Here is a 24,261-nt window from a genome sequence, read left to right on the forward strand (position 1 = left end):
CAGAGCCTCCTGTCTCGAAGGGCATATGGATCACAAAACATAATTTACATGCAGTGGGAACAAGGCCTTCTTTTCTGTTTTCTGGGTTGAAAGTAAGGTCCTAAGAAGCCTTTATGTTCTCAGCAGGTTTAGCAAGAAAAATGTGAGCTTAGGGAGTTGGAATGAGGGTCTAACAGGAACAAGAGAGTCTCGGTTCCATCCCAGATCTCATTTATAAGATGAAATGACCTCCCCTCCGCCCCCACACCGGTCACTGGAGAGCCTTGGGTTACTCTGGTCCAGTGGTCAGCAAACCGCGGCTCGCGAGCCGTGGTTTGCCGCTCTGTTGACTAATGAGTTTGCCGACCACTGCTCTAGTCAAATGCATATCCTGTGCATTTTGTCGTTCACTGGGGTTGGCAGATTTTTTTCTCGTTGCTTTTTATTTTGGGGGGTTTACTACCCCAGCTGCATTATGCCCCACGGTTTCTGACTGGGCAAGTCAAACTAGAATACACACACTTCCTTTTCCCCATTTCCTCACCTTTTAAGCCTTGTGTTTCTCACAAAGGCAGACATAGTTGTGGGAAGGGAACCTTGATGTTGGCCACACTTTTCAGTCCTGGCTCTTTTCTCACTGTAAACAAGTCCAAGTTCACTAGGCTTTAAAATCCTAGTGGCCTTACATACATGGGAGTGGGAGAGAGAAGGGTCTTTTGAAGAGAAATGGTTTCACACGGACAGTTGGTGCTCCTCTTCGGTGTGTCTTGTCACCATTAGAAGTTGCAGTGGATCTGGGAGCAGAAGGACTGCTTTTAGTTTAGAGCAGTGGTCGGCAAACTCATTAGTCAACAGAGCCAAATATCAACAGTACAACGATTGAAATTTCTTTTGAGAGCCAATTTTTTAAACTTAAACTTTTTCTAATGCCACTTCTTCAAAATAGACTCGCCCAGGCCATAGTATTTTGTGGAAGAGCCACACTCAAGGGGCCAAAGAGCCGCATGTGGCTCATGAGCCGCAGTTTGCCGACCATGGGTTTAGAGAATTGTTTTCAGTGAATTGGGGAACACGGTTTTGTATAGTGACGTGAAGAGCATTGGTTGGTAGTCAAACCTATCTTCTCAGTTTTGACCCGGCTCAGCCACTAGATGGTTGAGTGGCCCTGATGGAGTCCCTCGGTCTTCAAAAGATGTCTTTACAAGTGATTTTGCTTTCAAGTGGGTGAGCAGTTTTCTCTCCTGTGTCCATGATCCTAATGCTTATTAACAAACTAGAGGCCCGATGCACAAAATTCGTGCAAGGGGCTCGGCCCTCGCAGCCCCGGCTTCATCTGGAAGGTCATCTGGAAGGACATCCGGAAGGTCGTTCAGCTGTCCGGTCTGATTAGCATATTACACTTTTATTATTATAGATGCTTCTGAATAGATTTTAAAATGAAATGTGAAATCTAACGAGAAACACATATTGTGGCAAGTAACTTTGTGAGATCGTCATTTTAGTGTTCTAGGGATTATATTGAGGAAGGAAAATAAAGCAGCATACTACAGCTTATATAACATATGGCTACAGCCCCAAACAGAAGCTTATGTGGTGAATTTGCTAAAGTAATGGCATATGTAGGATAATACTTAAGATTTGACAGTAACGCTTTTTTTTTTTTTTTTTTTTTTTTTAATGAGGCCATTCTGACTTACTTTCTGGAGGCACATTGGGCTACATGAGTGTCACTATCAATTTACACCTTTACGAGTTGGATTTGACTCAAGGTCATCTTGAAGTCTCGCTTCTGTTTCGGATTCATGGCTGACTCACTCAGTTCAAGTCCCTGAGGCCATTTCCTCATTCTAAAATGGGGCTAGAAATACCTGCGTGCTACCGTCACCCAGATAGGAGAATCTTCAGAGGAGGACACCTTTAGATAATTTTGGGTTTTCAACTCCAAGGTGTTTTGTAAGAATATGGTGTTTTTAAACATGATGCTTTTAATTATCAAATGCAAAATAAATGTGAGAATAAGGTTGCAAGGTTGCTGCCAATTGAGTCATTAGAGACAGAGTTTGGGTGAAAACTGAGTGGCTGGAAGCTTCGGGTATTTTGCGGTTGCTGCAGTGGCAAGAGCTGGAGATGAAAGGTTTGACTTTGTTTGATTTAGTGACTCTTAGACCTGAGGACACTTGGTTCTGCTTTTGTTGGGATGCTTTTGGTTTCCAGGGATTCAATGACACTCTTCTGAGATGGGACTCTACTAAAGGGCTAGAGAACTACGGCCCGCGGGCCACATGCGGCCCGCCGAGGACATTTATCCGGCCCGCCGGGTGCCGCTTCCTGTCCTGCTTAGCAGCCGACTCGTCCTGGGCCCGCAGTGCGCATAGGAATTTGTTCATAGATTTTTTTTAAACAATAGCCCAGCCCTCCAACGGTCTGAGGGACAGTGAACTGGCCCCCTGTTTAAAAAGTTTGAGGACCCCTGGGCTAGAGGCTAACGCCAGATTGCTTCTTTGGAAAGCTACTATGGCAATAGGCTTTGGACTTGGACGTTCTGTGATCCTCCTTGGAGTCCGACGTTCTGTTTTTCTGTTTCGTATGGGAATAAAAAGCCAATGGAGTGAATGCCTTTAAGAAGAAAGGGGTCTCTGTGCAGGGGTCACTGGCAGCATTTTAAGGTTTTAGAACTTGAACACTTACTCCCCGTGAAGGCGGTGGAGGAGTCGGAGCCCAGGTTGCCTTGAAGAGCCCTGACAACTTTCTCAAAGTCTGACTAATTTGGGTTAGTATTGTGACTCAATTAGGGCTGATTAGGCTTTTCCAAAGGGATTGCGTGTGTGCTGGTCCCTTAGGAGGGACAGCAGTTGATCAGAGGTGTACAGGGCTTTCAATTAAGATAACAAAATGTCCTAAAAAAGTAAAGAAAGGAAAATCGCTGAATGGGCTCCAGAAAAATGTGTATTAATCTAGAACCTACTCTCTGGCAATTCTCCACATCTAGGCAGCTGTCCCTCCTAAGTTTTCTATTTCAGAAAAATTCAAATAATTATTGTTGTTCCCATGCTCAATCTACAGAGAGTCTCTGCCATCCCTGCTTTGCTGGGTATTTTGGGCAGTCATTTGTTTCACAAAAGGTGCATTTGAGTGTTCACTGCGTACAAAATCTATGCCACACAGCTGGTTGGCTGATGAATAGAACAGTCCCTCCCTGGTGGAGAATGCCACTTTCTGAGAAAACAGGCATGCATTCACTCAACACAAGAAATAATACAGTGTGCTGACTGCAGATGGGGTGGGAGGGGGGCCCCTCAAGATTGCAGATAGGACCCCGACATTCAGTGCCCCTCTTAAAGTCCATCTTGTTCATATTAGAAGTCCTCCCTTTGGGGAGCAAAGGGCTGCTTTTAGTTTAGAGCATTGCTTCCATTTAATCAGGGAACATACTTCCGTACGGTTAGGAAGAACTTGGCTGGTAGTCAGATTTTGACCCAGCCCTGCCACTCAACAGCTGGCCAGCCCTGGCAGAATCCCCGCCTCTCGGAAAACCTGTTTTCTCATCTCTACAGTGAAGGATCTGGAGTCGGATGTCTCAGAGGCTGGATTCAGGCCTGCCCCCCCTGGATCTAGGATGCCGTCTGCAGTAACCATCGAGGTTCGGCAATAACTAGTCACCCTAGGCAGGTGGTTGGAATCAGTGCTGCCTGCAGGGTTATGTGAACCTGCTTCAAAGCTAAAATGTCTCGAGCAACCAGAAGAGGGGTGACTGCGTTGGTGTTATGAAGTCTCCTCTCTCGGTCAGGGTCCCACTGTTCAAATCAACGAATTCCAATTGCAGGGGGTAAAGAAGCAAGTCCACTAGTTCTTAAATCTGAGAATGAAAAAAAAAAAATCTGGGAGGCAAATATTTGGAGCAGTTTTATTTCCAATCACATTTGCTGACAAGTGCAGTATGAAGCTGAAGAAGCATCGTGGAGGTTGGGGAGATAATCACTTGCTAAGTGCTCTCTCTCTCTCTTTTAACTAACAAATGAAAAATGAAATTAAAATTGCTGATGGCTTCATTAGATAGGGAAGGATTTATAATGTGTGTTAATTTGGCATCATTTTCCTGTTCATCCAGTGACAATTAGACTGGGTGTCTAATTGGGCACGTAGTCTGACCCCCAGGGTGTGTGTGTGTGTGTGTGTATGTGTGTGTGCTCGAGTGTGCGTGCACAGACACCCAGAATCCTTTCTGCTTCTACAACTCATACCCTGAGTATGAAGGCTCCCAGCTTGTGGGACATCTTTTCTGACTGGCTGCTGGAAAGCAGGCCCCAAACTGGTGTCTTCTGCTTTCATTTCTCAAAAAGTTCAGACACATGCTTGTAATTTGTCCAGCTTTTAGTGCAGGGGTGGGAATGTCTGGCCCACAGGCCCTATGAGGCTCAAGAAATCATTTGGTCTGGCCCTGCCAAGGCAGTATGGGTGAGTTAATTAAATGTTTGACCAAATATAGCAGGCTAATTTTTAAGTTGATAATTTTGTATGGCCTGCAAATGATGTTATAAATAGCCAAATGGCCCTTGGCAGAAAAAGGGTTCCCCACCCCTGTTTTAGTGGGACATTCAGTCCTTATCTCCAAATCAGCCCTCCCTCCCTTCCTTCCTCTCACTCTCTTCTTCCTTCCTCCATCCCTTTTTCCTTTGTTTCTTGGACGTAAAAGTTGGATTCATTTCACTTTTAAGGTGAAGGTGTAGACAGGGTTCCTTCCCCTTTCCTCTCGCCTCTTTCAACCTGATCCCACACCTGGATGACAGAGCCCTCACCCTGGGCATCTCTTTGGTCCTTAGGTTTGTTTTATTGTTTGCATGGAGCGTGGAGGGTCGATGCTGACCTATCCCCACCAGGTCTAGGGAAGGCATGGTTAATGGAATAGCACGACTGAAAGCTCTTTTGTGTTTGCAGAGTTGGCATCCGTCTCTGAGAAAGGGAGACCAATAAAGAAGCATTTTGTTTTTAAAAATTAGCCTCCTTAGGGATAACGGTTGAAATATAGAAAAATGTAATGACTTGATTGGGTCACACAGCAACTAAGCATAAAACAAACAAACAAACAAACACTAATATTACCAGCTCATGAAATTTCTTAATTATCCACCCAAATGGTCTTTAGCTCTAGAATCTACAGCTCAGCAATGAGGTTTCCATTTGCTGCACAGCCCTCCCCACATTCCTCTCCAAATCAAAGGTTCTAGAATAAAGTGTGATCCAAGGAAGGCAGTCCCAGCAGCTGCCGGGGGCGGCGGGGGTGGGGGGTGGGGGGCGGGGGCTGGGGAGAAACCAAAATTCTTGGGTTGTGTCTCAGCCCCACTGAATCAGAATCTCTGGCAGGGTGGGAGGGGTGGCAGTCTGTTTTCCCCCAAGCCCTCCAGGAATGTCTGTGCCCACCAAAGCTTGAGAAGCACCGCTCTGAAACATGAGCAGGTACAACTGTGAATCTGGCGCATCTTGGTGGGGCAGGTGGTCTGTGCTTTCCAAGAAACACACTGCCCGCTGTATCATAGCTTTCCCAAGTTCTCAGGCAGCACATCCTTGATGGTATGTCATCTGTGCATTGCAGATCCCACATTTGTAGCAGGTATGGTGCAGGCTGTTCACAGTAACTAAACAAATATGGCAGGTGTGCTTTCTGGGTAAACTGGGGAGAAGGGTTAGAGATATGTGGAGATATGCCATCCTCTCCACATTGCTGTAACTTAGACTTGCACCCAGAGAGGTGGCTGCATTTAGCCTTTTTAGGAGTGGCTGGCTTATATAAGGCACCTGTTCAAAGCTGGTTGAAAAGGTTAGAATGAAAGCAGTTGGACAGGCCTCCAACACCCATTCTGTCATTGACCAGCCGTGTGACCTTTGGCAAATTATGTCACCTCTGTAAACCTCACTGTCCTCATCTTTCAACAGGGAATTATAAGACTTAGCTTGTAGATTTGTTGCGAGAATTCAGTGTGATCATGATCATGAAATGCTAAGCATGACTTTCACACAGAGGGGTTCCATAAGGGATAACTATTTTCATTATTTTTGTTATAACACATTAAACTCATTGAGAAAGCGTGCATTTCATGCCTCCCATATACTGGAGATGGTGTCAGGTTCTTGTTCCCACAGGCAGCTTGAGGTTCAGGTTGAGCAGCACAGGTAGGATGGGGCTGTATTAGAATCACAGGTGGGCTTATTCAAATTCCATAATACCCACCCCCCTCTTTGCCTCGTGAAGTTTTGGCATCCCTTCCTCATCCTGCCTCAATTTCCCCTCAATGTATGTGAGAGGGTCCCTCTAGGGATGTAGTTGTTAAAAGCCCAGTAGGTGAATCTGATGAATCCCTGTTGTTTTCCTACAGATCAAACCAACAAGGCAAATATTCTTGGACACTTCAATTTTGAAATCTTTCAGGCTGTGGTGTTTATGGGGTTTTAGAAAAGTTCTCTTGCATTAACAGTCACTTGTGGGTGCTAACCTTTCAATGTATCAGGGACATTTGTCTCCCCTTGAATAGAAGACTCCTGGCTTGTTTCTTATAGAAGTTGGAGATACAGGCTCTGGCTTGTTATTTTGTCACTTGATTCAGCTTCTGGTTGATAAACTAGGAAAGAACTTTGGAATAGGAGTTGCAAGACCCAGGCTGTTCTTACTCTGCTACTACGTTGTAGGAATAAGGACCCAGGCGACCTCAGAGCTTCGCCATCTCCCTGTGTCCAGCGTAAGGTTTGGTCTTAGAATCTCTCGTGTCCTTTCTGGCTAAAGGTTCTAACAACCATCATGTCCTATTACTATTATAATATGTCATCTTGCTATATATACCCTAACAAAGTAGAGATCATTGAAGAAAATTATGTTACTCACAAGACTGAAGTACAATTAACATACCAATCGCTTGCTAATAAATGGCAGTAACTGGAAATAGTTTGCCCTTGAAATAATGCCCTTACCTAAATCTTGTTTAGCCCTAGTTATTTGTTTAAAAACAAACACGTATGATGCTATTCTTATCACAAATTTCAAATTAGAGAACTTGGTTCGGAATGAAAGTGGTTTTGACTTCACCATTAGTACATGTATCTTGGATTTTATAAATAAATGTGTTATCCTCTCCTATTCTCTGCCTGACTTTGGAACCCACTCAGCAGTTTATTTTTTCCAATTGATCAGGGATGCGAGAGGACTCTGGTCTTTGAGATTGCACTTTGGTAAACAGAGAGCTCAACCAAAAAAAAAAAAAAATTGCTTGTGATCTTGTAATTTTCCAGGCCTGGGAACCGAGCTAGGCTTAAGCCTACCCCCCGATGCCAGCTCAATCAGGGCTCCTGGACCTTGAACTGTTACCCAAGCCAACCTCCCTGCTGCACCAGCTGCACCGCTCATTCACAGTGACCCAGTTTCCCTTCTTATGTAAGCATCCCGCATCAGAGAACCAGAGAGAGTAGGCCGGCAGCAGGCAGCGTGTGCGGCCACGGGATGTGTTCTTGGAGAGCCTGTGCCTGCTCCGGAGGATGCCAATATTCTGCTCAGTGTTCCAGGAATTCTGGACACGAGCCTTACACACCAATCTCAAAAAACGTGTAATGTTCTTAGAGCTTGGGCTTCTTAGAGGACCCTACAAAGAAAACCAAAGGGAAGTGGGGAAAAAAAAGGCAGATCCTCATGTTACTCTCTTAGTTTTGTGAACTGTTTACCACCCAACACCTTTAATTGACCAGGATTATTTTTTGGTATTAGGCATGTTGTGTTCTGTGTGATGATGCCTTAAAGCACCGAAGTGTAGGCATAATGATCACAAACATGGAGGGAACATTTGTGATCTGAGTGTCAGGCTCTGCGTGCTGTTTACATGTATTATGTGAGAGATAAGGTGACTAGAAGTCCTGGTTTTTGCCTGTGGGGGTCATGGTTTATGCCCAGTCTCCCCATGTGATTAACAGAAGTACCCCCTCCCCCCCTTTATTCTCAGAAATGTCTTGGCTTGCATGATGAGTTCATGGCCACCTCTAGTTTTGTTAGACACTTTCAGCTCATACCTCCAAATTTAGATTTATTTATTATTTCAAATTTAGCTTTGGGAATCCCATCAAAACCCCATTCTCTCTCAAGTTGGGGGTTCTTGCAATGAAAAGTCTTGGCTTTTATGGCCATTGTTCTAGCATCAGTCTATATTGAAAGACAAATAGTGACTTTTTAATTAGGAGAAATAAAAATGTTTCAGAAAACTAAAAGCAAACATTCAAACACATCAACAGCATAGCGCTGCCAATCCATCAAATAATCTGGAGCACTCTTCTGGCGCGTGTTGGTGGACCTCAGATCCTCCAGCAGGGCATCCCATCACCTAGAATTAAGAACTGCTCACATATTGTCCTCCTAATGAATTTTAGAAAGGAAGTAAACCATTATAGTGAGAGCCATTTTAAAAAAAATCTTGTATTGATTTCAGAGAGAAAAGGAGAAGGAGAGAGAGAGAGAGAGAGAGAGAAATATCAATGATGAGAGAGAATCATTGATCGGCTGCCTCCTGCACGCCCCCTACTAGGGATCAAGCCCACAACCCAGGCATGGAATCAAACCTGGGACCCTTCAGTCCACAGGCTGACGCTTTATCCCCTGGGCCAAGCTGGCAAAAGCACGAGAGCCATTTTTAATAAAGCAGTGACTTTATTCTAGGTGTTGCCTGCCCTTCCCCCGAGGGCAGGTCTTTGGGCTGCCAGTGGCCAGGCTGCTGCAGGATAGCTTGCAGAAAGCTATCATTGTTATTCACTTAAAGGAGAGTGTGTTAAGGGTTGAAGTAATTCATTAAAATATTTTAAAATAAAAACATTAACTGAATTCATAGACTATCAATGGATGCTATTTTCTTCTCCAAATCTGTGTGGTAACCCTGCACCTCTTATTCTGATTGGAGGCTGTGTTTGAATAAAAGTGAAAGGGTATATTCATTAAGTCATGTAGAACAAAAACTATAATTAATCTTAATTAAAACACATAATTTGATAGGCAAGGTCTTTTGAAATAAATGAACTATGTTGTAAACCATTAAAATACATGGCCTCAGAGGTTTTTTAAAGGAGGCTGGGAACCCCATGCATGTACTAGAAGGGCATTACCAGCTGAATTTCAGTGTGTGTTCACCTTCAGATATGACTCTGGTCGCAGTGAAGGAATTGCCCTGAGGAATTTACACCTCCCTCTAGTTCATTTTATAATAGATTGGGGGTTTTTCTGGGTAGTTGACTTGTATTAGGGTAAGGAATGGATTACATGCATTACTTTGGCCTCATTAGAAACACAGGCTCACCAGTAGACCCAGGGGGCAGCCGACTCTGCATTAGGGGTCAGGCAGTGACTACTGACGGCTGATTGGAAGTGCCAGGCCCTCCCATAGTCATTATTACTGTGGTTTCCTAAGCATTTCTCCTTAATATCACTGTTGCCTCTGAGTCTATCTGCATGTCTAAGAGCAGAAAGTCTTCAAGAGGTTATGGAGGAGCAGTGGGGGTTAGTCAAGGCCACTCTGACATTATTACTGCCTTTATTTCTTTCCTTCTTCTGCAGTTCTTGTGCCTAAGCTTCTTCCTATCTCTCTTCCTTTCCACCTCCCTCCACATCCACAGATGGGGTGGCTGCATTTCGCGCCTTCTTGAAGACGGAGTTCAGCGAGGAGAACCTGGAATTCTGGTTGGCCTGTGAGGAGTACAAGAAGACCAGGTCAACTGCAAAACTGGTCTCCAAGGCGCATAGGATTTTTGAGGAGTTTGTGGATGTGCAGGCTCCGAGGGAGGTGTGTTGGCAGTGGCAAGCTCTTGTCAGGCCTCTATCCATGGCTCCTGGCTCATACCTCCCTCCTCATGGAGGTTTGAGCCAGGCATGAGGGGGACTTTCTTTTGAACTGAGCTCACTGGCTCTTGATGAATGGGGGGATCATTTTAAGAGCAGAGCCAAGTGCTTGTATAAAGGAGCTCTAGTAGGAGTGCTTTAGCTGTCTGCCAGTTAAACATTGCCTGCAGGAACTGTGTTTCTCTAGAGATTCTACAAGGAGAGACACCACTGAATCCATGTGAGTTTTCCTAGTGGAAAGCAGCATGGCTTAATGGAACGAGCATCCACTTTGGAATCTTGTTCCAATCTCAGCTCTACCACTTACTAGCTGTGTGATCTTAGTTAAGTTACCTAGCCTCTCTCAGTCACATTTTCCCGAATATAAAAGGACCTAATATCACCTTCCTTTCAAGCCTACTGTAGGTATTAGGGATAAAGGACCTACTGAGTATTTGTCAATGCTTATTAATTACAGTCATTTATATTATTTTACCATAACTTCTCATAATTACTTATAATAAGAAAATGAATTCAATGTACTGCTATTTTGACATATAAAAGATAAATTTACTTGGGAGGGTTTTATAGAAGAAAAGCATTTGTTGTCAATGAGTTTCGGTGCATTACATACCTAGAACTCTTCAGTTGTGCTTTGACCTGGGCTGCAGGAGGCCCTTGGCCAGTGGCCAGGATGCTGTAGGCTTCTTATAATGCTGCTTGGAACAAAGATGTGCATTCTAACCACAGTCTCTCTGCCTGGAGCATTTGTTTTCATAGTAGTTAAGAAAGGACAAGAGGGCAAGCTTACTTTAGGGAACCGGCATTAATATTTGTCTCTAGTCTAACCCTTTGTCTGACATTGCAAAGGCCTCTGGATTAAGAGTTAAGTGAATTGGGGTTTTGCCTTGGCTTTGTTACTGACTTTCCATATTACTTTAGAACAGCCTTTCAGTATCTCTTTTATCTATAAATTGGGATGAAGAATATCTGGCCTTCAGACCTCATAGGATTCTCTAGAATCAGAAGGGATGACCTCCATGAAATCAATTTGAAAAGCCTGATTAGCCTTATATCTATCAGCTGCTGCCATTGATTATTACATAATTAGGACCAGCTGCCAGGCGCCTTGGCCCTTGAGAGCCCGTGACCATGCTGTCTGTTTGTGTCTCCAGGTAAACATAGACTTCCAGACTCGAGAGGCCACGAGGAAGAACATGCAAGAGCCATCCCCGACTTGCTTTGACCAAGCCCAGGGAAAAGTACACAGCCTCATGGAGAAAGACTCTTACCCCAGGTTCCTGAGGTCCAAAATGTACTTAGATTTGCTGTCCCAAAGCCAGAGGAGGCTCAGCTAGACCTCAGATGGGGACTCTTGGAGATCACCGGCTTTCCCTGCCCCTTGCTGCCAAGACCATATTCTAATGTGAAATGTCAGGGGTGTTCTAGAAGCAGTGGTGGTTAGGCTGGGAGGCTGGGGTGAGGAGGGGATGAAGGGCCATTTTTAAGTGTCATTCCATCACCAGAACTGGGATTCTATTTTATTTACCCATGTTTGTGTTTTGGTTAGTGGTAGCACCTCGCTGCACTCACCCTTCTATGGGTCAGCAACTTGCCATCCATAATGCCTTGGGTCATCTCCACTGAGAAGGCAGATTCACTAGGCTGGGCTAATCTGTAAATAATAGAAATGCAGTCTCCATACCTCCCATCCTCTCCTCAGTTAGGATTCCTGACACTCTAACTTGTCCTATACCCCTGTGAGGAAGAGTTAGAAGACTGGCGCACACCTGTGATTTGCTATCACAGTGTAACAGCCAGTCCCAGGTGTTGGGACCTCACAGTTTTGGAGAGAGGTCTCTGTGGAATCCGGGTCTCTAGAACTATGATTGATAGGTGGCCCCTGGGAGAAGGGGCAAGCTCCATGGAGTTGGCTGTTTCTTTCATTTCCATAGCACCAGTGTGCAAAGCTGTGCTCACTGCCCTTCTTAGTCTAGGATATTCACAAGACTCCCCTACCCTTGGCAAGACCCTTCCAGAAAGGGTCTTGGGAGATGTCCCTCACCGCTTCTGATACGGAGCTGCTGTTAAGAAAGATACAGCTTGCCTATCTTCCTAACTTCTACCAAGAAGTTTTCCAGAAGTTGAACAACCAGGAAATGTAGCACCAGTAGACCTTTCTGCAGTGGGGCAGCATATAACCTTTCTGCTGCTTAATGTACTCTCTGCCCTCGCTTCCCTGTGGCATCACACATCACCGATCTCTTAGAATGACAGACAGCTTGGCAAAGGGAGGTGAATTCCCATCGCATGGACAGCTCTCATGGTGCCTAATGCTCTCCCTGTCTCTCTCTGTCCCCCCTTCCATGCAGGTCATGTAATTATGATGGGGGAGAATGGGAACATAGGCCATAACTCTTTTCCCAGCTTGCTTCCTGGGAGCGCGCTTTCTTAGAACGGTCCTTCTCATGAGGGCCACCTTGGCTATTCAGCAGCTTCCTTTTTGATTTCTGACCTTTTGGGATTGAACATGAGGCTAAGAAGATCACTGTGAATATTTGGTTGTGGAGAACCTTCCTAAAATGCTTTCATGGTACCCTGGGGCTGTTCTTGGAAATATGTCAAGAAACTCTTACTTAGAGGAAGAACGAGACACATGGAACCTACTCTAGCTGTCCAGGAAAAAGCTGACTTTGGCACAAGACTGCAGTGCCAAGGAGATGAATCCTCAGCAGAGAGACGAGAAACTGGAAGAGGGCCCTGGAAGAGGCTGGTCTCTGGGTGAACTGAATCACAGAGAATGTGGCAAAGGAACTACTGGGATAATTCAAAATGGATGGATTGGGAGGCATGGCAGATCTCCAAAACGTTTAGCTTGACTAAATGGAACAGCATCTGATTGATTAGATGTAAGCCCTGGAGTGCAGGTGATTGAGAACTGGGCTGAAGCATTCTCCTCCTGCGGGGTGATGGGCCTTTTTAGACATGCGGGGTTTCCAGTGTTTCCATTCCTGTCCAGAATTGTGCAAATCTCTTCCTTCCTTGGCTGCAGCTAGACAAGGTCAGGAAGGCTCCCGAGTCCCACTGGTGTTGGGTGCACTGCGCTGCCATGGCACATCGTATCCATGAGTGAGGATTGGTGTGCCGTTATGAACCACTGAGGAGAAAGAGAACTCATGCCTATAGTTCTCACACAGGAGACACCAGTGGAATTTCATGTTCAAGAACTCTGAAGCCTCAAGTGGGTGTTCCCAGTTAGATCAGGAAGTAAGTATTCCCTTGCCCCCACTGGTAAAAAAACAACCACCACAAACCATCCGTAGCTAAAGCTGCCAGGATTAATGTAATGATCAAATTCTCAAACAGGGTATTTTAAACATTGTTTACATACGAAATGTACATCTGCTGCCAACTCTACTGTCGAAAATGAGGTGCATAGAAATTGGAACAGCACGGCATTATGGAAATCTGAAATGTTCGAAGAGGGGCCTTTTTACCACTTCCACTATCCCCAGGAGAAAAGTCTGAACAAGCGTGTTGTGTGGTGGCCTCATTGGGGCCCTAGAGTTCTTGCCAACCATTGGTGGAATGAAGGCTACAGATGGTGGTGTCATGGCGCCTGGTGACTTCCTCCCACGATGGGAAGGCATGAAGGACCAAGCTTGGGGATCCTGAATGTTGCCGCTAGTATGTGGGCATGTGTGGAGGAACATGATCGCTATGTTTATGGTACTCCCATCGAGAGAGAGAGAGAGAGAGAGAGAGAGAGAGAGAGAGAGAGAGAGAGAGAGAATATGAGAGGGAGAGGGAGAGAGAGAGAGAGGACTGTGAGCATTAGACTAGTAACCACAGAGAAGGTCTTCCCGTGGGGTGGAGCTGTCCACACACCTGTTCGTCCTGCTTCCCACAAAAGGCACAGAGCTCTGCGCTCTCATGCCTACTTTCAGGCACTTTGGTGATGCCAACCCAGATTTTGGTCTGAGATAAAACAAAGAGAAATGTTTACAACATCTAGAGCAATATCCAAGCATACCTCATCCCTGACCTTCCACCTCCCAGTCCTGCCTGTCCTCTTTCCTCTTCCACAAGCCCTCATCGCCTCGCCTTCTTAGGTGGGCCCCCAAAAGGGACCACTTCTTCCATTTAAAGTCTTCCTTTTGCTTCTGCAGTCGGCTTGTGCTGTGAACTGCCTTCTGGGCTCCAGGCTTGCTCTGTGCCTGGGACCTTTGAAGGCCCAGGGCAAGTTGGGGCAGGGGACTAGGCAAATCAATGACTTTCAGGACCATTCTCCAACTTGAGTGGCCTTTTGGCCCCATTTGAATGTCAAGCTGTTTGGGGGCTGGTGTGGAATTTCCTGTTGCCCTTGGCAAACCAAACAGATCAGAGTGACAGCTATTCACAGCCCTGGGCACCTCTGGGGTGAGGAAGGGCCCTCGAGCAGTATTTATTATTAAACTTGAGCTTCAAGGAAACTGCCCACCCCAGAAAGCCTGTTACAAGTTCTAATTCCCAGGTTCCACACCCAGAGATGCTGATCCAATAGACCTAGGGTGGGACCCAGAAGTCTGCATTTTTAATGAGCTCCTAGGTGCATAGTGAACCATACTTAGAAGAGAGATGGTCTAAGATGGTGGCTCTCATCCTTGGCTGCTCATTGCAAATACCTGGGGGAGTTTTAAAAACCCAAATGCCCAGAACAGCCTGGCCCTGGGACCCAAAGCATTAGTTTTTGAAGCTTCACAGGTGATTCCAATGTACAGGTGAGGTTAGGAAGCATGGGCCTGAGGAGTGAGGAGGACACAGCTGAGTGGGAAATACCATGTATGAGCCAGAGGGCTGGAGCCCACCCAGATGCACATAAGCACAGGGACCAGGAACCTGCCAGCCCTGAGTGTGACTGTTGGGGTGGCCGCCTCTGTGCCCTTTCAGTCTGCCTTGCTCCTTTGAGATACAAATATCATATTTCTGCTCCAGCTCCATGCATTGTTGGGCAGCAGAAATGCCAAAAGTGGGGGCTGAGGGGGACTTGGTTAAGAGAGGTTTTGTCACACCCCCTCCATCCCCACGTCTTGTTCTCAGTGCTTCCTCCAAGCTGGCCTCCTGGGCTGTTCCCCCTGTTTGTTTCCATGCATTCTTGTATTTGGCCATTTTATGTTAGACTGTGCCTCCGTCCCCAAGGCCACGCGACACAGTAGTTGGAACTCAGGTAGTGGGTGAAGGTGTGTGGTCGTCATCATGGCGGGAGCACAGTAACTTGCAGATCCCTCAAAGGAGGGCTGGGAATATCAAGCTCTCCGAGGCTTCCTTTGCCAAGGCCAACGTGGGGCTCCAGTTCCTGCTCTGGGCCCTCGCCATTCCCTCTTTGGTGTCCGGCAGGATGGGCACCTAGAAACTTCCTAGTTGATTTTACCCTCTGGTGCTTGCTGCTCTGCATCAGCCGAAGCTGTGGGCCGTGTCCTGCCCAGGCTGCAGGCCCAGGGCACCGCTCCCCCACAGGCAGGGCGGGTGTCTGGGCTCTGCAGACCCTGGGCTGTGAGGCGAAGGCATGAACCCTTTGCGTTGAGAGCTGGGGGAGGTAGGAACGGGGAAGACAAGGGGCAGGGGGAGGGGAAGACGAACAGGGAAAGTGGGGTCTGCTTCTTCATGAACCAGAAGGGAGAGGGGGTGAGGCACGTTCTCAGAGGCAGGATGGGCTCCCACCCACAAGAGTGCCCAGCACTCTCCCGACCCTGTCTGTGCCCACGTCCAAGCAAGGCCGAGGAATTATGCTTTTCCACTCGCGGCTATCCTTGAATCGGCCCGTGTCAATCCTCTGAAAATCTGTCCCTCCGGGTTGGAAGCAAGAGAGGTGGCAGAGTCACCCTGGCATCAAGATCCTGGGCCACGAGGCAGGAGACTTGGAGGAAGAACGCAGGGAGCAGACATGTCTTCCTGTCCCCGGGGCCTCTCTGGACTCCAACTCGATGCTGTGGACCAAATGGGAGACTGCAGGATGGGGACACTGGCCTTCCCGACTGGGGTCCCGGACCTCTCAATAAACTGCCCCCTTTTTTATTCTTATTCCCTTCCTGCTCCCTCCCCTCTGCCAGGTGCAGAAAAGGTGGCTGGCCTGGGTGTGTTCCCCAACCACGGTAGCATTAGCTGAGTCACGCGGCGTGCACGCATTTGTAGCAGCTCACCTGCCACATAGAGCGCTTGGCTGATGGAGTCCTCATTGAGTTGTTTCATTACCGTGCAAAGTCGAATCATGTCATTCACCTTGACTATAAACAAGCCTTTGAGACATAATAAACAGAACCTGAACTCGCTGCCCTTTGCCGTCCGCCCACGTTTCTGGCCAGCCGGCTCTTTATGAGGCACCGCTTCACATAACACGTGGACACCCCGGGGGAACATTCCCCGGACCGCACCCAGCCCAGGCTGGCAGGGGGCCAGCCACCAGGGAAGTGGCAGTGGAGTGGGTGGAAATGGGATGGGGATGGCTTGGGATGAATGTGGGGGTGGAAAGTGACTTTGGGTTACGAGAGTGGCTTTGAAACTGTAAGAGGCCATAAAAACAGGAGGTGGTGTTTGTATTAGTACCACCTACTGCGAGATAATGCAGGGAGAGAAAGGCTGAGGGATGGCTTGTGTGTTTGTTCAGCTGGGCAATCTGAAACAGAGGGGTTGGTCCTGTTTATGACTGTACTCACTTTATTCAATCAGTGTGTCCCTGAAAAGTGTGCATTCGTCACCAACTCTTTGAATGTCTCTGGTGATCAGGTTCCCTGGAGGGGACCGAAGGGTAGTAATTGCTTGCAAAAGCTCATTTTTAGGTGTAGTGATGATAGAGATAGACAAAACCTTAACAATCCAAATAATTAAAATGCACCAGAGAAAGGAAAGCTGATATTTCTTCTAAGGTGAATGCTTTGTGTTACATGAAAAAGCCTTTTGTAATGCAGATGATCACTCCTAAATTCTAATTTTGTGGCCTGGGCAAGGCACCATGGTAGCCTGGGCTACTGCAGGCCCCCCCCCCCCCCAGGCCCGCCCACTGGGGAGGGTCTGTGATTGGATCCTCTCCAGCTTAGCTTTTCTACTCCCTCTGACCCCATTGCTCCCGGGGTTTCTGACCCCTCTGGGACCACTAAGAGCAGGGAAGGAGGAGGGGATAGGGAGCAAGGGGGACACACCTAAGGCACATGCCATCTGGGACAGGCCTCGGGCTCTCTGGGCCTGGGAGGAGCCCCTGTCTCATGGAAGACCCTTTCTCTAGGGGATTCCGTCCACCCTCCAGCTCTCCCAGCAAGGATGAGAGCTCTCCTGTTCTGGCTGGTGGCTTGCTCCTTCCTGGGCGGTGCCCCAGCTTCTATCTGTTTGCCCCTTTAGGGCACCCTCTTGGACAGCTCCTTGCATGACCCCATGCCAGTCTCTTTGTCTCAAGAGATCCATCATTGGCCCATTAGAAGCATTTGGGCCTTACTTGCCCCTAGAAGGTCAAGGCAGCAGCTGCTCTGCCCTCACTTTGCAGCCAGAGCCCCACGCTGGCCCACTGCTGACGTTTTTGATTTTTCAGGCCCATGTCAGGCTCTCCAAGGGACCCACCACACACTCTGCCAGGCACCCCACCCCTTCCCTTTTGATGGGGTGGGCACTGACAGCTCACTAACACACCTTCACCCATTCTTCCCAGCCCCTGGCCTTCTCTGTGGGCTGGTTTTGAGTGCCCTCTCCCTGGTCCTCCATGCCCTCCCTGCAGTGTCTGCTTGGTCTGGAACCCCTTTGGTATCTGAGATCTATCTCTTAGGCATTGGTGGAGAAACCTCTTGGCGGGAGGTGGGGGGCATCTCATTAACATAGTAAACGTGGACAAAAAACAAAGTCCTTTCTGGTCCTATTATCTACACCAGTGGTCGGCAAACCGCAGCTCGCGAGCCGAGGTTTGCTGCTCCGTTGACTAATGAGTTTGCCGACCACTGGACTAGACTAAATATTACCGTGTAGTTGGAAACTGTGAGGATTAGGCAATTGTGGCATATTGTGTGCAAAGAGGTAAAGGGTAGTATTGACAGTGGTCGGCAAACTCATTAGTCAACAGAGTGGCAAACCGCGGCTCGTGAGCCTCATGTGGCTTGCGAGTCACGGTTTGCTAACCACTGATCTACACCAATAAAGTGGAAGCCATGGCCAGAGGGAGGCCAAAGAGAGGTCATTGAGATAACGCCCTCCTGGGGGTACACATCTTCCTTGGGGCTGGTCCTGGTTCCCTGTCCAGTGGGTATGGCACAAAGCCCTCGTGAAGGCTGGAGAGAAAGAGTGGGCATTCATCGCAGGTGCTGCCTCCCCATCCATGCCTCATTCACAGCAAGACAGGCGTTTGAGCCCAGCACCCATGCCACCGTGGCTGCATGTGCTGCCAGGGAGGGGGCAAGTCCCCAGCCTGAGGGAACTGTCCTTACCAGGGTCTCATCAGCACCCTTCTTCTTCTTCATTATTTGGGCTCTGACGCTAGACTCTCCAAGTCTGAATCCCAGCTTTCAAGTTGTGTGATCCTAGGGAAGTTATCTCCCTGTGCCTCATGTTTCTCGTCTGTAAAACGAAGATAATAACAGAACTAACTGCTTGGGGCTGCTGTGAACATTAAGTTAACATGGAAGATGCTTAGCATGACCCCCGGGACACAGTTAGGCAACAGCGTGAGCTAACTGGTATCTTCTTTCACACTGGGGTCCCCAGGACTCAAGCCAGCACCTCTGTGCAGAGCCAAAAGCAAATGATGTGACAGGCTCCCCGATTCCTCCTTCCCTTCCAAACCATAAATTCCCTGGGTGCAGAGATTGTGCCTGCCTAGTGCCCGGCTCTGCTCCCTAAATGTTTATCGGAAGAATACTGTGTCTACAGAGGTGTTTTGAGCACCTTTTATAGATGAGGCACTTGGGTTGAATGGAGGCAGAGGCAAGAACGCTACAACGTGGTCCCACCTTTACCTCTTACAGGAGCTTAACCCTTCACAACCCTGCACACAGCCTAGGGCATGGTCGGCAAACTCATGAGTCAACAGAGCCAAATATCAACAGTACAACGATTGAAATTTCTTTTGAGAGCCAAATTTTTTAAACTTAAACTTCTTCTAACGCCACTTCTTCAAAATAGACTCGCCCAGGCCGTGGTATTTTGTGGAAGAGCCACACTCAAGGGGCTAAAGAGCCGCATGTGGCTTGCGAGCCGCAGTTTGCCGACCACGGGCCTAGGAGATACAGGTAGATCTCAGATCCCAAAGGACTCACCAAATGAGAGGTGAGGAGAGTAAGTGGCTGCATATTCCGAAGTGACAACACTAAAAGAGAACTCTTAGGAGCCAGGGACTTTGCAGGGCAGTTTCCATGCTTCATCTAGTTGAATTCCTCAACAATTCTATGAGGAAGTGTATTCGTTTGCTAGGGCTTCCGTAACAAAAGGCCACAGGCTGAGTGCCTTACACAACCGAAATTTATTTTCTCACAGTTCTGGGGGCTGGAAGTTTAAGATAGAGCCAGGGTGAGTTTCTTCTGAGGCCTCTCTCCTTGGCTGGTCAATGGCCACCTTCACCTGGTCCTCACATGTCTTTCCCCTGTGACCACCCCCGTCCCATCTTCTCTTCCTCTGAGGAGGGCAGTCAGGTTGGATCTGGGCCCACCCTGACCATCTTACTTTAACTTCATCACCTCTCTGAAGGCCAGTCTCCAAATAAGTCATATTCGGAGGTACTAGGAGTTAGGGCTTCCACATATGAATTTCAGGGGTGGTGTTGGGGGCGCAATTCAACCCATTTCAGCAGGCAGATATTGTTATTATCCCCATTTTCACATGAGGAAACTGAAGCGCACAGAACTTAAGTAACACACCCGAGGTCACACAACCTGCAGATGGCAGAATCATATACCCAGACTGGTTGCTCTTAACCTCAGCTGCAATGCGGGGTGGGGTGGGGAAGCGCCTGGGTGGCGGGGAGGGGAGGAGAGGGGTGCTGGAGCTAAACTGCTCATAGATGGGAAGGTTCCAGCATGTGTATATACACTAATGTGGGGGAGGTGGAGGTGAGGGTAGGGGTGGAAATGGGAGTCAATTCCCTGCCTTTGCTGGCTCAGAAACCTGGGCTCCTGCAGGCCTGGTGAAAAATGACTGTGGCTGAAGCTGCTGGAAATTGGATTAGCCAATTATCTGCCCGAGCTCTTCCCTGGCCTCGTTCAGGCACAGTTATTCGGGTTTGTTTTGTTTCAGTGCGGTCAGTCCTCTGCCTTCTCTCAGCACAGCTCTGCCATCCTCCTCCCAGCCCACCAGTTTTTCCAGGGAGGCCGAGTCACGCCCCTCTCCCTCAACCCAGGGACAAGTTTGCCTCTATTGCCTACACCTGCCTCTGGGCAGGCACGTGCATCCATTTGGTGCAGGCTCCAAGCAGCCCTTCCCGAGGCGGGAGAAATAGCCCATCTCCCCAGGCACTAAGACCAGCCTTGCAGGCACCCACAGGGGCAGAGGGCTCTCCTCCCAGCCACATGGTGGTCAAGAACAAGGAATTTGGACGCACCAGCCTGAGACTGAGTCCTGACACTGTTGCTTACTCTGGGTGTGGCCCTGGGAAGGAACTGAGCCTCTCCTAGCCTCTGTTTTCTTCTCAGCAGAAGGGGGAATAATTAAACCTACATGTGCAGGCAGTGTGGCTGCCAGGATTAGAGATGGCCTGCGCACATCACCGGGGGTAGGAACTAGTCTGTGTAGGTGCTCAAAAGAGAGTGTAGTAAGTATGAGAGATGCAGGCCCTGGTTTGCAGACATCCCTGGGCTGTCTCTAACCTTTCCTGGGGGTCATGGGGGCCAGAACCAATCACAGAGCTGTTGGCAGTAGAGTCTACAGGGCAGGTGAACGCAGGCTGTGCTTGCAAGAAACCAGGACCTCTGTCTGCTAGAAACAAAACAAGGTGCCTTTTGTTACGGAGGGAACTCTGCCCCAGCCAGGGTGGTAGGACTACTCCACGGTGCCCTGTAAGCTCAGTGTAACAGGGATCACTCACTCGTCACACAGGCTTTTCCATGAGGCATTCAAAGGCAAACAAATTAACTGGATTTCAAATTGGCAATTAAAAAAAAATATCTCAGAGTCTTTCCAAAACAAATCAACTCATCAGCTGCCTTCAGCATGCCCTTTTGTAATTGATCCCAGGATCTGAATTATACTTTTGTAGCCTTTGGAGAAACACGGGGAAACAGAACTGATGTGGACGTAGTCATTCAAGGTACACGGTATGTGAGTAGCTCTGGATTAAAGTAGAGCTCTCCCCATTCCCCCGCCCCCCGCCACTCCACCCTTCCTCCTGCTGCAGAATAGCTGTGTGTAGACTTCCCGATATTCAAGAAAGTTATTTCAATCATATATTTTTAAGAAGAAATCAGGGTTTTCCAGTAATGCTGTGTCAGATCAATTGTAACCAATAAGGCAAGTATGTTTTCAATCAGCAACTCCACAAGGGTCTAGAATGGCGGCATGTCCCAGGCCAGGGCAAGGAAGGGAGGGGCTGGGAGCTGGGAAGGGGGCTTCTAGGGCCTTATGAATCATTATCCCTGGAGACAGACTTCCCTGCATCACAGGGATAAGGGGGGGTTGACTCCTGGGGGGAACGCATGGGGCAATTAGGGCTGGAGGGCAAATCCGTTTCCTTTCCCAACTCAGGGTCAGGCGGTTGCTAAGAGAAAGGGACTTGCAGGAGAAGAGAGGGGCTCTGTGGGACCCTCGCCCCTCCCACTGGCAAATGGCCCTTTCCTGGCAGCTCTGCGGAGGGACTTGTCTCAGCCAGGAGGAAACATTCTCACGCAGGAGGGCGGCATCTGGCCTGCTCTGCAGCCACGGAGACAATCTTGCCCGCTGAGGGAGCAGCTGTCGGCCACCTGCTCACCAGCCTGGGTTAAGCCTTCTTTTGAGCAGAAGCAGGGGGAGCCTGGCCTGAGAATAAAGGCCTTCAGTGCCTCCTGCCCAAGCCATTAACTTCTGGAGGTGAGCTGTGAACGGGGTAGGGTGGCCTAGACGCCTATCATGTTCCCATCCCACCCCATCTAATGTCCCATACACAGGGCCCCCTCGGCAGCTGGCAGCTGTCCCGTCTTTTTGTCTCAGGAGCACCTGCCCCTGCTCCCACTTCCCTGTCCCAAAGGAGGTGCCGGTCCCAGAGCCAGCATCTGTTTCAGAGCCAGACAGACTAGCAGCAGGCTGGGCAGAGGAGGGCCGGGCCAGGCCCCTGCGGAGACGGGGGCTTCGGCCTATTGCCCTTGCCCTTCCCCTAGGACCTGAGCAGCCTACCCCGCAGGCCCCTCCCGGAGCAGAACCAGCGGCCTTTGGGGTGTCTCTGCTGGTGGGAGGAGAGAAGCACGGAGAAACGCTCTCTAAAGCTGGAGGAGAAATGCCCTGTGTACACAGCCACACCACCCAGGAAAGAGAGGAAAGACACATAGATGAGAAGTAGAGGAACACATCCCGTAATCGCTGAGCGTGAGCAGAGAACTTGGGGCCACTCAGTTCTTCATGCAGAGACCGCTGCACCCATGAAGCACGCACTGCACGCCTGTGCTTTACCAGCACGTGCTCGATTCAGTCTCACCCAGCCCTCGAGAGCCGGCCTCATCATCCCATTTTATAGACGCTCTCAAGGGCTACGTGCATTTCCCCAGGTGAACGGCAGGATGGGGCTGCAGCCTCTAGCACGTGTGCCCTTGACCCTGGCCTTCCCCCTCCTGTGCCTGCCCTTTGCCTTCCTGAAGAAAGGAACCTCTCTAGCCTACCTCTTTTATGAGAGCTCGACTCTATTTACTTAACTTTCACCAGTTGTTCATTTTCTCTCTTTTTAACCAGAATATAAGGTCTCAAAGGCAAGCAACTAAGCCTGATACTTCTTGGCAGGCAGCTCCTGCCCCCCGGGCCATCGATACACAACGAACACCTGAGTGCTTTCTGACGATCCCAGGTAACACTGGGCTGTCCTCTCTGGTGAGATGACATCCCTGACCCGCTAGCTGCAGGGCTACAATAGTACTTTTTCCAGTTGGGACCCACACTCTTTCCCCCAATTACCCTTAAAACCGTCAGAAATGCCATTAGAGGGAGCAAGTCTGGGGAAGGCAGGTCTTAGGCGACCCTGCTAGCGGTTCTCAACTGCGACCCACAGGTTGAGAACCGCCACAGGTTGAGAACCGCTGCTGTAGAGCCTAAGACCATCGGAAAACACAGATATTTACATTACGATTCATAACAGTAGCAAAATTACAGTTATGAAGCAGCAACGAAAACAATTTTATGGTTGGGGGTCACCACAACATGAGGAACTGTACTAAAGGGATGCGGCATTAGGAAGGTTGAGAACCACTGGTCCAGAGGAACAAAATCTGCACCCATCCTGCCCTCCCCCCGGGGTTTTGTAAGCCCTGCCATTCTTTAAATACACACAGATCTGTGAATCCTGCAAGCCCGAGGCCAGTGAACAGCTGGTCTGCCAAGGGCATGTTTGCCTGGTAATTCTAATTTTTATTTGAATGCCCATCTGCCCGGCCCTGACATCACAGCGCAGCTGCACGTCTTGTTTTCCCTCCCTGTGGCTGGCCTTGCACTCAGGATGATTAAATGGCTCTGTGGGTGGCCTCACCCAGGAGTGTGTGTGCCTGGGGTGAGCTGAGTGGGGCAGGTGGGACCAGGAACAAAAGGGGAGGCTCTGGCAGGGTGTGGGGGGGATGGTGGGGCCCAGCAGGGGTAGAGTCTGGGAGCATCTCAGCTGGTGGGGGGAAGGGGTGCCCCTGGGAACAGGCTGCTCCTGAAGCCTAGCAAGGTTTGCTGCTTCTGTAACAAAGAAGTCAGTTCTGGGAATTACAGGGCCAAGTGGCTGGGTAGAACCAGGGCCTGAGTTTTCCCCAACCTCTGGAGCTTCCCAGCACAGGCCAAAGGGCATGAGAACAGATATAGAAACGGCTCAGCGCATTCAGCACATGGAAGTTCTTGTCTTGAGATAAAATGTTAAAATATCATTTCCTCATTACTCTGAGGACTCCTCACTACCCCCTAACCCTCACCTTCTGTTCTTCATGGTAGTCTGGGTTGAAATCATGGATCTGGTTATTTTACTAGCTGTGTGATCTCGAATGGTTTCCTTAACTGCTCTGAGCCTCAGTTTTCTCATCTGTAAAATGGGCCCAGCATTTGCACTCGCATGCAAGAGTGTTCTTAGTAGCACTGGTAGACAGAACACCACAAAAAAGAACCTCAGAAGAAGAATGGATAAATTGTGGCATGGTCACACAATGGAATAGAAAACAGCTGTGAAAATGAGTGGGCTATCATAAATAAATAAATGATTGAAAAATAAATAAGACTCAAGCATGGGCCAATAAGGATAGTACGAAATGAAGCAAGGATTATAAAGATTAATTCAATTTTGTGCACTGAGATCCATT

The 24,261-nt window shown here is 48.5% G+C and overlaps 1 protein-coding gene across 9 annotated transcripts in view; it reads left to right on the forward strand.

Annotated features, from left to right (window-relative positions):
* The window catches only part of RGS8 (regulator of G protein signaling 8), a 34,169-nt gene extending 17,474 nt beyond the window's left edge, over positions 1-16,695 (forward strand). For 8 of the 9 annotated variants that reach the window (XM_080647661.1, XM_080647662.1, XM_080647666.1 and 5 more), the window contains 2 exons: positions 9,613-9,779; positions 10,990-16,125. In XM_080647661.1, coding sequence (XP_080503787.1) covers positions 9,613-9,779; positions 10,990-11,172 — 350 coding nt within the window. In that variant the 3' untranslated portion in view covers positions 11,173-16,125. Of the gene's footprint in view, positions 1-9,612; positions 9,780-10,989 lie in introns of all 9 variants that reach the window. The other variant, XM_080647660.1, reaches the window with a different exon arrangement.
* The last annotated feature ends 7,566 nt before the right edge of the window (positions 16,696-24,261 follow it).

Source organism: Plecotus auritus, assembly GCF_963455305.1.
Source record: "Plecotus auritus genome assembly, chromosome: 12".
Taxonomy (NCBI): domain Eukaryota; kingdom Metazoa; phylum Chordata; class Mammalia; order Chiroptera; family Vespertilionidae; genus Plecotus; species Plecotus auritus.